The sequence below is a fragment of the Poecile atricapillus genome, chromosome 1 (genome assembly GCF_030490865.1).
Source record: "Poecile atricapillus isolate bPoeAtr1 chromosome 1, bPoeAtr1.hap1, whole genome shotgun sequence".
Lineage (NCBI taxonomy): Eukaryota > Metazoa > Chordata > Aves > Passeriformes > Paridae > Poecile > Poecile atricapillus.
In genome coordinates, this window is record NC_081249.1 from 110210230 (window position 1) to 110222547 (window position 12318).

Sequence of the window (12318 nt, forward strand, 5' to 3'; positions counted from 1 at the left end):
GCAGCGACCCCACTGCCTGTGTGTTTAATTGTGATCTGTGCCCAAATCCCTCCAGATGCCACCGCACCAGGTTTCCTTACAGAAGCTCGCTGAATTCCCATAGTATCTGTGTACACATGATCTGGATTTCAGCCAGTGAAAAATAACTAAAGGGACACATGAAAAACAGTGAGAACTTGCTACTTTCAGCGAGACTGGTGTTTTCAGAAAAACAAGCCGAGGAGCACCACGCTGCCGAATTAACTTTTGGTATGTTTTCACTTTAATCTTTAACAATTACACGTGTAAGAAGAGAACCCAAATCCCCAAGCGGGGCAGGGAGCGGGGACATCACCAGGACATCGCCGCCCCGTCCCGGCTGCGGGCCGGCCCCCAGGATGGCCGGGCCGGGGCCGCAGCGCCTCTCCCGCGGCTCGGAGCGGCCGAACGAGGGCGGCCGGACAGAAAAAACCCGCCGAGAGGAGGAGAAGCGGCGGCCGCAGCCGCTGAGGCGGGCCAGCGGCGGACCGAGCCCCGCAGGGTGGGCGGGCACAGCGCGGAGCCCCGGCCCGGCCCCTGCCCGCCCCTCGGCGCCGAGAGGCGGAGCCGGGCGGGCGATCGCGGCCCGGCCGCTTCCTGGTCACCGGAGCAGGAGGCGACAGGAGCCCGCCGAGGCGGCTGCGGGGGTCCGGCTGCCGCCATGGCCTCGCTCTTCAAGAAGAAGACCGTGGACGGTGAGTGGGCCCCCGGGGAGGCCCCGCCGGCGGCGGCCGCCCCCAGCCCTCGCACGGCCCCGGGCTCTGGGCTGGTCCCGCCGGGGCTCCGGGGCAGCGGGAGCCCGGCGGGGGTCGCTGCCTCGGGCCCCGCGTCCCGGCGGAGCGGGAGCTCGCAGGGAGAGGAGCGGAGAGGAGCAGGAGGCCCCGGCCCGCCCGCCGTGACTCACCCGCGGCGCTCGGGGGCAGCTCCCGGGCCGGGCCGGCCCTGGCACGGCGGGGCGGGGATCACCGGAGCACCGGGACGGGTGGGAGCCGAACCCGGCCGTCCCGGGCCGTGGGTGAGGGAGGAGGAGGAGCAGCATCTGTCGCTGGCAGCGAGGGAAAGCACAGAGGCCCTTCAGGAGTTGCGGGGCCCAGGGAGAGCCGGGACGCGAGCGGTGCCGCTGTGAGGGAGCCACGTCCAGGCTGCGGGAGCCCCACCGCCCGGCCCCGGGCTCCGCGCGGCTGTGGAAACAACTTGGTCTTGGTTCTCTGTAGCCAGTCTGGCATCCAAACGCTTAAACTTCGGCAGGAATAGCGATCCTCAAAGTAAAGCCCCCGGAAGATGCCTGTAGGCACCAGCAGGCCGCTGGGAGATGCTCGGCTGTCCGCGTTGTGGTGCCCCAGGGTCGACGAGGTCAAGGTTCGGCTCTCTGGCATGTTGGGTGCCCCATGTTCACTCTGGTGGGTCGGCGTTTGAAAAGGGCTCGCAGAAAATGACGCTACTCATCAACCAATTGTGTGTCACCGGAGGGGAACACGCACAATGTCCCACCTGGCTCTTCCCATTTTAGATGCGGCATCTGGGAAGGGAAGAAGGGAGTTGGCATTAAGCTTCCATGGCCAAGGAAGGATTGCAGGAGCCAGGGCAAGCCCTGCTGATGTCTCTTGCCCAGCCTGTTTTAAGGAATGCTTCCTCCTTGTCCTGGTGTGTATGACATCAGTGTGACACACAGGAGTGGCTATTGCCATGAGACTATCTCAGATAACCTGTAGTATTCTGTCTGCTCTAGTAACTGGGAATTTCCCTCGGTTATCAGAGAGAAACAAGAACCAAGTTCTCATCTTGGCCTTCACTTCTAAAAACAAATGAAACTGTAACTGCAGATAGTTGTTTTCAGTTTATTGCTATCCTTAGTTTAAGCCACTGTGGGGGATCAGAAATAAGCAATGTGCTTACCCTTATTATCTCCTAACTACTGTTCTTGTTTGCTATCACCTTGGAACTCCTACCTCTCAAGCTCACTATACTAAGGATTTCTTTTAAATAGTGTAGTTAGAAAAAACAGTCTTGTGTGTAGCTATTAAGCTTTTTCTTTCCATTTCACCAAGTGCAGCTGTGGCAAGTAATATACATTTATCTACCTTCAAAATTACTTGCCTGTAGCATTTTCAGAATTATTTTCTCTGCTGCTTTGCCAGTGTGAAGAATGCAGTTATATTCCATGCCATCTTCCAGTTCTTAGTTATTGTCCACTGAAAAGGATGCTTTTTGTGTACTACTCCCAGCAGTAGTAGCATTGTAAAAACAGGTGTCATTTTCACACTGTTAAATCTCCAGCAAGGTTGGAAGAGGAAGTGTATATTCTGTCTTCAAGATGCCTCTAAAGGTTTGGGACTTTTTTTCTGATTCAAACCTATTAACACAGAAATAATTTCAGCAATTGATGTTCTACTGTATTTCTGGCTTTGAGAATGAAGAATGCTTCTTGCTGTTTGTAGAAAAATTGCCTCAAACCTTAAAAAGTGAAAAGGGTGGCCTGCAATTCTAGAATTTATCCTTCATGAGCTCTAAAGAAAGTTTATGTGACAGTCTGCTCCTTTCAAACTCCCACCCAAAGTGCAGACTTAGAATAGGTGAATCTCTCCTCGATAATACCTGCTTTCCTCTGTGAAGGTCAGAGGATGCTGAGTCACATGGAGACATCCTGCCCAGGTGAATCATACCCAAGCATGTGCTGTAAATCCTATCAAAAGTTAGTTGCAACTAGCATGATTGATGCCTAGACTTGTAAATAATACTTGCTTTAATAAGAGGAGGTTACCAGTATATAATTTCTAATAGTACAGTGCACAAAACTCTATGAAGGATAATAGGAGGACTTCACCTGACAGTGTTCAAGCTTTGCTGGCTACATCAGTAGACTGAAATTTGTTGTAGAGGCCTCCACTTTCCTCCCTTGCTATTCTTAATCATGTCCTAATTGAAAAGTTTCAAACACTGTTGTTTTATAGACTGACTTGAAGAAGGGCTACACAGATGTGGGGGAGAAAAAGAAGAGAAGAGCAGGGTCCAGGACTTGCACCTGGGATTATTTTCACTGTTTTTTGGAGCTGGGAACTCCTCACCTGCTCTGAGATCTCATAAATCAAGGCTCCTTCAGCTGCCCGACCTGTTGCAGTTAGGTCTGACTGGGGGAAAAGCAGTGGGATGGCAGTGACTGTGATATTGCTGAGTCAGTGGTGGAGTTGCAGGAAAGTGTGTGTACAGATGTATTACTGTGGGCTTGAGGCTCTTGCTATGGTTATGGTGCAAAGTAACATCCTAGGTAAAACAGCTTTTTTATTTTTAACAGGATATAGCCCACACTGCTGATGTTGTACACACCAGATTGTATTCTGCTAATATTTTCTGTATCTGAAATGCTGTCACCTCCCTCTGAACAAAGGGAGGTGTCAAACATGCTGCATGTCTGCAGGGTGCTTAGCAGATGTTTATGGAGTATTGAAAATCTTTGCCCAGCTATCAATATTTTCTTTCCAGATATAATAAAGGAGCAAAATCGAGAGTTAAGAGGTACACAGAGGGCTATAAGCAGAGATAGAGCAGCACTTGAAAAACAGGAAAAACAACTGGTAAGTATGACAGGGAACTTTATTTTGCTCTTTAAAACACACACACATGCGATGGAAAACTTGTAAGGTTTTAAAGATACAAATCAATGCATAATAATGGAATACTTAGGAAAGTTGTTTTCCCCTTTTCATTTCTCAGTTATTAAAATTGTGTTGGAAAATATTTCCTGTCTAAAAGTGTTTCTCAGCCTTTGACCTAGGAAAAATCCTGAAATTATGTGTTTAGATAAAATAACCACGTTGGGTTTTCCCTAAAATTCCCAGCATTCTGTGTCATTCAGAAGGTTTTTCTAAAAGGTTTGTAAATCAGTGGTCTTGTGGTGGAAAAATTAAAAGAAGTGCTATATATGTTACCATGACTGTCCAGTGGGAGAGAGTACTTGAAAAACCACAGGATATCATGAGTACTCCACAGAGTTGTTATTTTCATTCATGTAGAACTTGCCTAAAATTAGCTGATAATATTAGGGCTGTTTCCCTAAATTAAGATGTATTCAGAACTTACTGTGTATGAGCTTTTGAGTACTCAGTGGCTGAATGCTGCACCTGTGTGGCACTCTAAGAGGAGAAATGGATGTGCCAGATGGTGGGGTTTGATGCATGAAGAATGCTCAGAATGTGGGAAAAGCTGTGCAAATCCAGCCCGTTCCAGCAGCTATTGAAGTGGTGGTTCATGGCAGCAGGTTGCATGAATACCAAGAGCTGGGAATAATAAACTAAAAGATCAGAGAAACTGTTTCTGAAAGCCTTGGACATACAAGATATAGTAGGTTGCTCATAAATAAGGCATTTTTCTAGTATGAAATATTACAAATACGGAAATAACCTTAATTTTAGTGAATATTCAGTGTGTTGATTACTTACCACACTAAGTGGTTTCAGAAATGTTGGATTTCTGAGGAGAGGAAGAAGGAGCAGTGAAATATGTCTTTGAAAAAGTTTAAATTTGCTGCTGGAGTGAGAGTAGCAATGGATAATAAATATTAATTTTCAGTGTCAGATCAGGTGAAGAAGGATCAGGGGCTTATCAGTCAATCTCAAAACATTTCATTATGTGCTTTCTCTAGAAAGACTTTTTTTTTTTCCCTTAATTTTAAGGTACTGCTCTGAGAAAACCCAGTTATATTAATTCTGTGGATAAAAATACCTTAATGTATGCAGTCAGGTCTGTTTCAGTTCAGTAACCTGATATAGCTATATGAATTTGGATTTTTTTTCCAGAAGAACATAATTGACTTCAGTAAGCTTGCCCCAGACCTCTTAAAAGCAGATAATGTACCCCAAATTTACCTAAATTCTTTTTAATTAAGAATAAAATCATCTGTATATAGGGTTTGTTTTCTGCAGGTGGATTATCTGCAGAGATTTAGCAATGGTTTGTATTTTGCTTTGAAAAAATCAGGTTATAAATGCTATGTGGGTCTTCTAACTCACTGAGAAAAATCCCTATTTTCAAACATTTGCTGTTAAAACTATGGGGTGCAGACTAATTTCTCCAACCTTCACAAAACTTTAAATAAAAAAAAAAAGGAAATAATATTCTGGTGATGTTATAGGAATTTTTGTGGCTTCTGTGAACTACTTTCAAAGAACACAGTTTTACATCTATTTCAGGCCTCTAACATTTGAACAGTCTCATGCTGCTTCGTTGCCACTCTGTACCTTCTTGGATTAAAAATAGTGTGTATGACACACCCTTTAAAAATTATAAATCTGCAGAGGAGATTTTGTGCCAGAGCCATCTCTGTAATAAACTTAACTCTGAACTTTTCTGGTAGTCAGGGTAATGCAGTGGGACAGTTTGCACCTGCCTGTAAAGGTGACTGTTCCACATGTCCTGCTGACTAGAATTTAGCTTTTCGTAGCTTCTTAGGAGTGCAGTTTTCTGGATTAGCAGTGCACATAAAGTGGAACAACTGCATACCTGTAGCAGGCATATTCTGAAAAATCCAGGAGAAAGCTGGTCTTTAAAAGCTGCTTTTACTTAATGGTAAAAATCAAAATGGACAAATGGACATCTACAGAAAACTGAGCCACTGTGGCAGGACCGCCTTAAAAAGGCTTTGAAGGAGAAAGTAGTTGCAAAGTTTACATTACCGAGTCACAAATCAGAAGACATGCTTTGAAGAATCCCAGCTGACAAGATTATTTGTGCCAGGCTTTTTCCTGGTACCTCTGGGCTAAACAGATTGTTATTTCTCTTTGAATTGACAGATTGGGGTTTGTGTTTGGTTTTCTAAGACAGAAGTGTCTTTCTTACAGCATAAGCACATGTTAAATTATGCTATTTTTATTATGATTTAAGTCCAGCTAAATGATAAGGATGAAGAGGCTAGAATTATTGATCATCTAACCTTATCTACTTCTTCCTCCAAAAGGCTGTAAGGTTCTCTTGAGGCTGAAAAAGTGTTGAAAAGAACTCTCCATTTCTTACATGAGTGATGTTGTTTGATTGCAAGAAATCAAAGTTGATCAGGGTCATGGCATTGGTAGCTGATATCACAATTCCTGCACTTTTTGGTGTTTTTTTTTTGAAGTGTGGCTGCCTGTCCAGATGTGGGATAGAATGTGCACATAGAAGTTAATGTGACATCATGCAGAAATTGAAGTCTTTGGGGGAACTGTGTGCTACCACAGTATAATTCAGTTTTATTGAGTTTTTTCCTTGTGGTCAGATCATACCAGCATGACATTGATTCTGCTAAACAGCCTTGTTAAAAAAAAAGCAAGGAGCTATTTATAGAACTTCAAATGTCTTAAAAGATTCAAGAGGATAATTTACTTTTGAATTTAATTATTAGTGTTAAGGCTTAATTATAGTTTTGCGTGAATGGAAATTCTGTGGAATTAATCTCACACCTTTTTTCACAGGAACTGGAAATCAAGAAAATGGCTAAGACTGGTAACAAAGAGGCCTGCAAAGTGCTGGCAAAGCAGCTGGTGCAGCTGAGGAAGCAGAAGAATCGGACCTATGCTGTGAGCTCTAAAGTCACTTCCATGTCCACTCAAACCAAGGTCATGAACTCCCAGATGAAGATGGCAGGAGCTATGTCAGCTACAGCAAAAGTAAGGCACCACAGGATCTTCTTTTATATTGAAATGCAGGATTTGGTTGCAAAAATTGTGTTATTTTGGGTAGTTGCAGGGCTAAAACTCACTGTACGGGGTGGTGAGGATACAATAGAGAAACATAATTTGAGTTTATATTATTGCATTTTTGTTTGGTCAATCTACTCACATAGCACCTATGTACTTTCTTGGGCTAGACATCTGTCAAATGTTTACATGATAAAAACAAACTAATGCCAGTGAATGAACTCTTTTAGTACATAGAAAACCCCAAACACTGCTGCTACAGTGCCTTGCCTGTATTTATTGTCACAAGCAGTTTTTACTGGGAAAAAGTGGGGCATGATTCATCTAGAAATCAAGGCAGTGTGTCACAATAGCTTTATGGCTTTTGGAAAAAGTAGGTTATTGCTTTGGATCTAAAGTTCCTAAAAAAATCTAATCTGGAGTCCACTGGCATTCTCTCTGTGCTTTCTCAGGAAGGAGTATTGCATTTAGTTTTCCCCCAGATCTCATCTCATAAGAGTGAAGAATCTCAGTTTTCTGAGTTAGGTGTGAACTTTCCCCTATTTCCCTGAATTGATAAAGAGGGATTTGGCTTTTGGCAAGGAGGGCTGTTCAGCTCAAGGTGCAGGAAGCAGAATTAGTATGCATCACTGTAGACCAAGCTGAGCTTTGATCCCAGTCCAAGTTAAATCCAGTTAAACACAGCAATGTAACTCGGTGCAAGAAAGAATTAGCACAAAGGCTTGGTGGTCAGGTCAGGTAGTCAGGTGCCTTTTACACAGATTTACAAACTGGATTTGTCTGACTGATCATCTTCAACACCTTACTCAGTATTCTAACAACAGTGCTCATGTGAACAAGTTGGTCTTGCTTTTTAATTATTACATGGGTGACTTGTTTATATCTGTGATAGATCTTGGATTAATTTTTTCCAAACCAAAGTGTCAAGGGAGTAGTTATAAAGATTAGGTCAGTAGGAAAAAATTCCAAAAATATTTTTAAAACAATTACCCAGCATTCAGAAAAATTATGTTTTTTTGAAACACAGCAGGTACTTGTATGTACAATTTGTGTAACATTATTGGAGAGAAAGGTCTTAAATTCTTTTGATCACTCTTAAAGTGAATATTTTCCCTTATCAACACAGGAAACTTAAAGAATCGTTAATCTCATAAAACCATTGGTGAAAAATGTGTAAAATCAGTTGCCTTAACAAATATGTGAATGCAAGGCTTTCAAAGTACTTTCAGTATACTTCTTAGCATATATGTTGCTAATTTTGAACATAGTAAAATCCAGTTAAGTTACCTGTTTATTTTAGTCATGCATCTGACCCTTATTTTCTGAAGATATATCAGTTTAATCTGATTGACGGTCTATCTATCTGTCTATCTATCTATCTATCTATCTATCTATCTATCTATCTATCTATCATTTAATCTATCAGTATAGATTTCTCTATCAGTGCAGATACTTTTGATGTCCATTTATACCAACACCTTGCATGTCCAGAACAGCTTCTTAAATTCAAATAATGTGACCATGAGCACAGTCTTTGAAATTCAAGTAACATTAGTATCATAATACATTATCACTTTGAACAAACTCAGACATGAGGACAGAAGACCTTCTGTGAAGCCTGTAGTGGCTTGATACCATCTCTTTAAATTAACCAAGTCTTTTACCTTCTCAAAGATGGTTAAATTTTACATTTGAATAGCTCATGTCTATATTTAGATTCTGATATCCCACAGTAACTTGCTTTTCAGGAAGGAGGGAAGTACCCCAGGGCAGTGCCCACAAAGGCAATGCTGCACCCCTGTAGTAAAATGGGTGAAGTTTATTTCACTGTCACTGCAAGACCTCCACCCATCAAACAGGTGCCCCCCAAACAAGTACTTCCTCAACACTTAGACATTGTCTTTCCAGAGAAATGTAATTTTTCCATGAATTGTAACATCAGGAAACAATTTAAGGCCTGTCCTCCAGTGGTGGTTCAAATAAATGGTCCTTTCTGAATAAGAACCTGCAGCCATTTACTTCTTTAATATATGTAGCCTTCAAGTTAGGAAATGTTCTCCATTCTTTTCATTCAGATCAGTCAGATTTTTCCTAATGCAGGGCCAGGGGAGGATCATGGTGCAAGAAAAATGCACACATTTAAAAGTCTGTCTATTAGGACACTGGATAGCAGTATTTCTTTCAAAGTGCAGGCTGTACTACTGATCTATCACTTATCTACAGTTCTCATGGGATGTAAAGAGACAAGGAAAGTGAAATTTGGATTAAAGCATTTTTCTTAATGAATGCACTGATATTTACTAATGTCTCATTGTATGATTTAAGAGTTTTTTCCGTATTAATAGACAATGCAAGCAGTTAATAAGAAAATGGATCCACAAAAGACTCTACAAACTATGCAGAATTTCCAGAAGGAAAACATGAAGATGGAAATGACTGAAGAAATGAGTAAGTTCTGCACTGCAGGGCACAGCTGGCTGCTCCTGGCAGGGGAGAACCAGCCTCAAAACACTGATGTTTGAACTTTATTCCTATAGCTAATGAGACTGACAGCAAAAATAGAGAGCAAACAAAACAATGTATGTCTGAGCAGGAAAGCTGAGCCTTAGACTTTTAGAAGCTCTAGGAATTAAAACTAGAATCCATGCCTTTCCATCTTCTGCAAAACATTCATCATTATTTGGAAGGAACATTCTGAGGGGGGGAGAGGGTTTGAGACCTATTCAAGGCCTTGATAGTATAACTGGTAGGGGGACTTGAAAAATTGCCTTATTTTAGATACTGATAATCTCAGCTTCCTGCACATGGTGGCATGATATGGTTCTGTCTCCTTTTTCTTAAATTAAGCCACAAACAACTTTTTGGGGGAGGCAGCAAGTTTCTTGTTCCTGAGTGCACGTGTTCACTGACAGCTAATTCTTGGTGCTGCTCACAGTCTTCTCTCCATCCCAATTCCTGCCCCTTTGTTGGTGATATTAAGTAGCATGGACTCAAACCAATGCTGTTGACCAAGATGGAAACACCTCAACTGCACACAAGTTATCTGAGTTAACAACTTTGCAACATACTCAGAGGAAGAAGAGAGGAAGGGATTTTTATGTATCTATTGGTGTTTTGCAGAAATGTTAAAATCTAATGTGGGGGGAGATACAGCAGCTGAACTCTTTGGTGGAACTAAACATTTTTATAAAAATGCCTTACCCTGTTGTTGCCCTGGCTGTGCTCACAGGCTTTGCAAGGCAGAGCTAAGAGAGCCTCTCTAACACCCAGGTGCCTTCTAATGGCATCCTACACTGTGGTATTACTGCTGTGTTCTGGGAGGGTAGAAAGATGGTGTTAGTCACCTTTTTGCTTAATGCAGGCTGGACTTTGTTTTCTTTCTTCAAAGTTAATGATACGCTGGATGATATTTTTGATGCTTCTGATGAAGAGGAAGAAAGCCAAGATATTGTTAATCAAGTGCTTGATGAGATTGGGATTGAAATCTCTGGCAAGGTATGGCTATTTTTGGACGGTTCATGTGCTTTTTCCCCTGCATTCCATTTTTTTAAAAACCATTTATTCTAAAAGTTAGCTTGTCAAAACCTGCATTATTCTGACTGAAGAAAGCTTCTGTCTCCTTCCAGATGGCCAAAGCTCCCTCAGCTGCCAGAGGTTTGCCATCTGCATCGGCATCGACCGCCACCACCATATCGGATGAGGAGATCGAGCGCCAGCTCAAAGCCTTGGGCGTGGATTAACTGATCCAGTTCAGAGTGCCTGCTGGGTGCTCAGCTCTAGACACGTGTACAAAGTGCAAATACTCTTTCAATGCAACTGATTCCTAGGAAAACCCTGAAGTCACAGAAATGACAGCTTGGAGATCAATTTGCAGAGAAAAGTACATCTTTTTTTTCAGCCACTGCATGGAGTCTTTTTGACTCTGGACCAACCAGGGGTGTAGTTCCAACAGTAAATTCACTTACACCTGATCCAGATCTGTCCTTTGGATTCAGTTTTATTCCATCTCAGTTCCTGATCTGTCTCTAGAACTGGCTATTCTGTGGCTGGTCGTGCCACTTCTTAGGACAGCACCTATGTAATATTTATCATTTTTACAAAACTATCATAGAAATATTCTGTCATCTCTTAGCACAAATGAAACTTCGCCTTGGCTGTTAGTTGGAAACTATTTTTCCATGAGAAATAGCTTTGAAAGTCTAGCTAATTTAGGCAGAAAGAAAAAGCATTTTATGCATTTCTTTGAAATTCCTTCTGAGCTGATGAAATAATAGATTGTTATTCTTCTTACTAGAAGGGAAGGATACACTTGTAGTGCAGTTAATTTTTCTGGAAGAGGAGTTACATTTATTAGTGAACTTTGTTGCATGAAAGGCACTGATTGAACTCTATCGTACTGTAACATAGCTGGTTTCAACAGAATTGCTGTGCCTTTATGTATATAAATCTTGTACCTTTGTGATTTTCTTTCAGAATGAGTCTTTGAAAGGTGAGTAAACTTAATTATTAAGTTGGTTTCACAAAATGCTTTGGTGAGACCTCTCTGTACACTTGATGGGACTCAGTGCTGGAGAGATGCACTCATTCAGAAATGCAACTTGTGCACTTGCAAAAAGGACATTTGCCTGAAGCAACATTTGTATATATTTTACAGTATTTCTTAATGGAAGATAACTGCATAATTGTATTGTTTGCTGAGATGCAACTGATCACATTGATAAACTAAATCTAAATATTAGTTTTGAGAACAATTTTGGATCATAAATGATAACTACTTGTCTAAACACTATAATAAAAGTGTTCTGGTTCTGTGAAGGTTTTTCTATGGTCTCTGAACTGCATCAACACAACTCTAGCTTTAAATGGAGTTTAAAGCATTGTGCTAAGGAGTAAGAACTGTTGATACTTGAAATAGTCAAAATGAGAATGCAGTTCCCAGTTATTACTTCCTAGATGGTGTGATATTCCTCAGCCCTGACTCTGCTGGAGATATTTACCCCTCAGTGTTGATTTAGTGGTGCTGCTCATTTGAAAAGAAGTAACAGTCATCTTGGCTTTAAAAACAAAAGCAAGATACCTCCCAAAAGCAAAACCAGGAAAACTAGGGGGGGAACACACTTCATAAAGAGACTTTGCTGCTAGACAAAGCATAGCAGGAAACCTCAGTGAATCTACTGTTGTTGCACCATCTACTGTTTAGGACTGAAGTCAGCAAAGAGAACTCATAGGAGAGCCTTCCTCAGGTTTTAGGCCTAGAATTGCAGGTATTCTTTCTCTTTCTTAGAAATAATGGACAAACTGAATCTGTCAGGTAGTGAGTAGGAATGTGTAAGTTAATATATTGCATATATCCAATATGGGGTGATTTTTTTTTACAAGTTATTTTGTAAAAATCTAATAAAAGGCTTTTTATTCCACAATGACTTTGTCCTCTGTAGGGTTAGTCTTACACATCTGTCTCTTACTGGGCTTTCTTTGTGAGCTCTGATAAATATTCCTTTGACTTGAGCTATAAAGCAGCATAATATTTATTGTAGTTGCCTGTGGGCCTTTGACTCAATATTCAGTAAACACTTGTTCAAGTTTGCATTTCCTTGTCTGGAACCTCATGCCCAAGTACTGCTCTGTGGTA

At 41.8% G+C, this 12318-nt stretch overlaps 1 protein-coding gene across 1 annotated transcript; it reads left to right on the forward strand.

The window, feature by feature from the left end:
* Positions 1-559: 559 nt before the first annotated feature.
* On the forward strand, positions 560-12106 carry CHMP2B (charged multivesicular body protein 2B). The gene is made up of 6 exons (XM_058860289.1): positions 560-713; positions 3499-3590; positions 6462-6656; positions 9032-9134; positions 10075-10181; positions 10313-12106. Exons 1-6 carry the CDS (start codon positions 680-682, stop codon positions 10424-10426), a joined length of 645 nt encoding a protein of 214 aa, XP_058716272.1. The 5' UTR covers positions 560-679; the 3' UTR covers positions 10427-12106.
* Positions 12107-12318: the final 212 nt, after the last annotated feature.

What these genes read in the sequence shown, in the direction of transcription:
- CHMP2B (XM_058860289.1), top strand. Translation starts at nt 680, where the DNA reads ATGGCCTCGCTCTTCAAGAAGAAGACCGTGGACG. An exon ending in AAAAACAGGAAAAACAACTG is followed by an intron (nt 3,591 to 6,461) that starts GTAAGTATGACA and finishes CTTTTTTCACAG; the next exon opens with GAACTGGAAATCAAGAAAAT. An exon ending in CTATGTCAGCTACAGCAAAA is followed by an intron (nt 6,657 to 9,031) that starts GTAAGGCACCAC and finishes CCGTATTAATAG; the next exon opens with ACAATGCAAGCAGTTAATAA.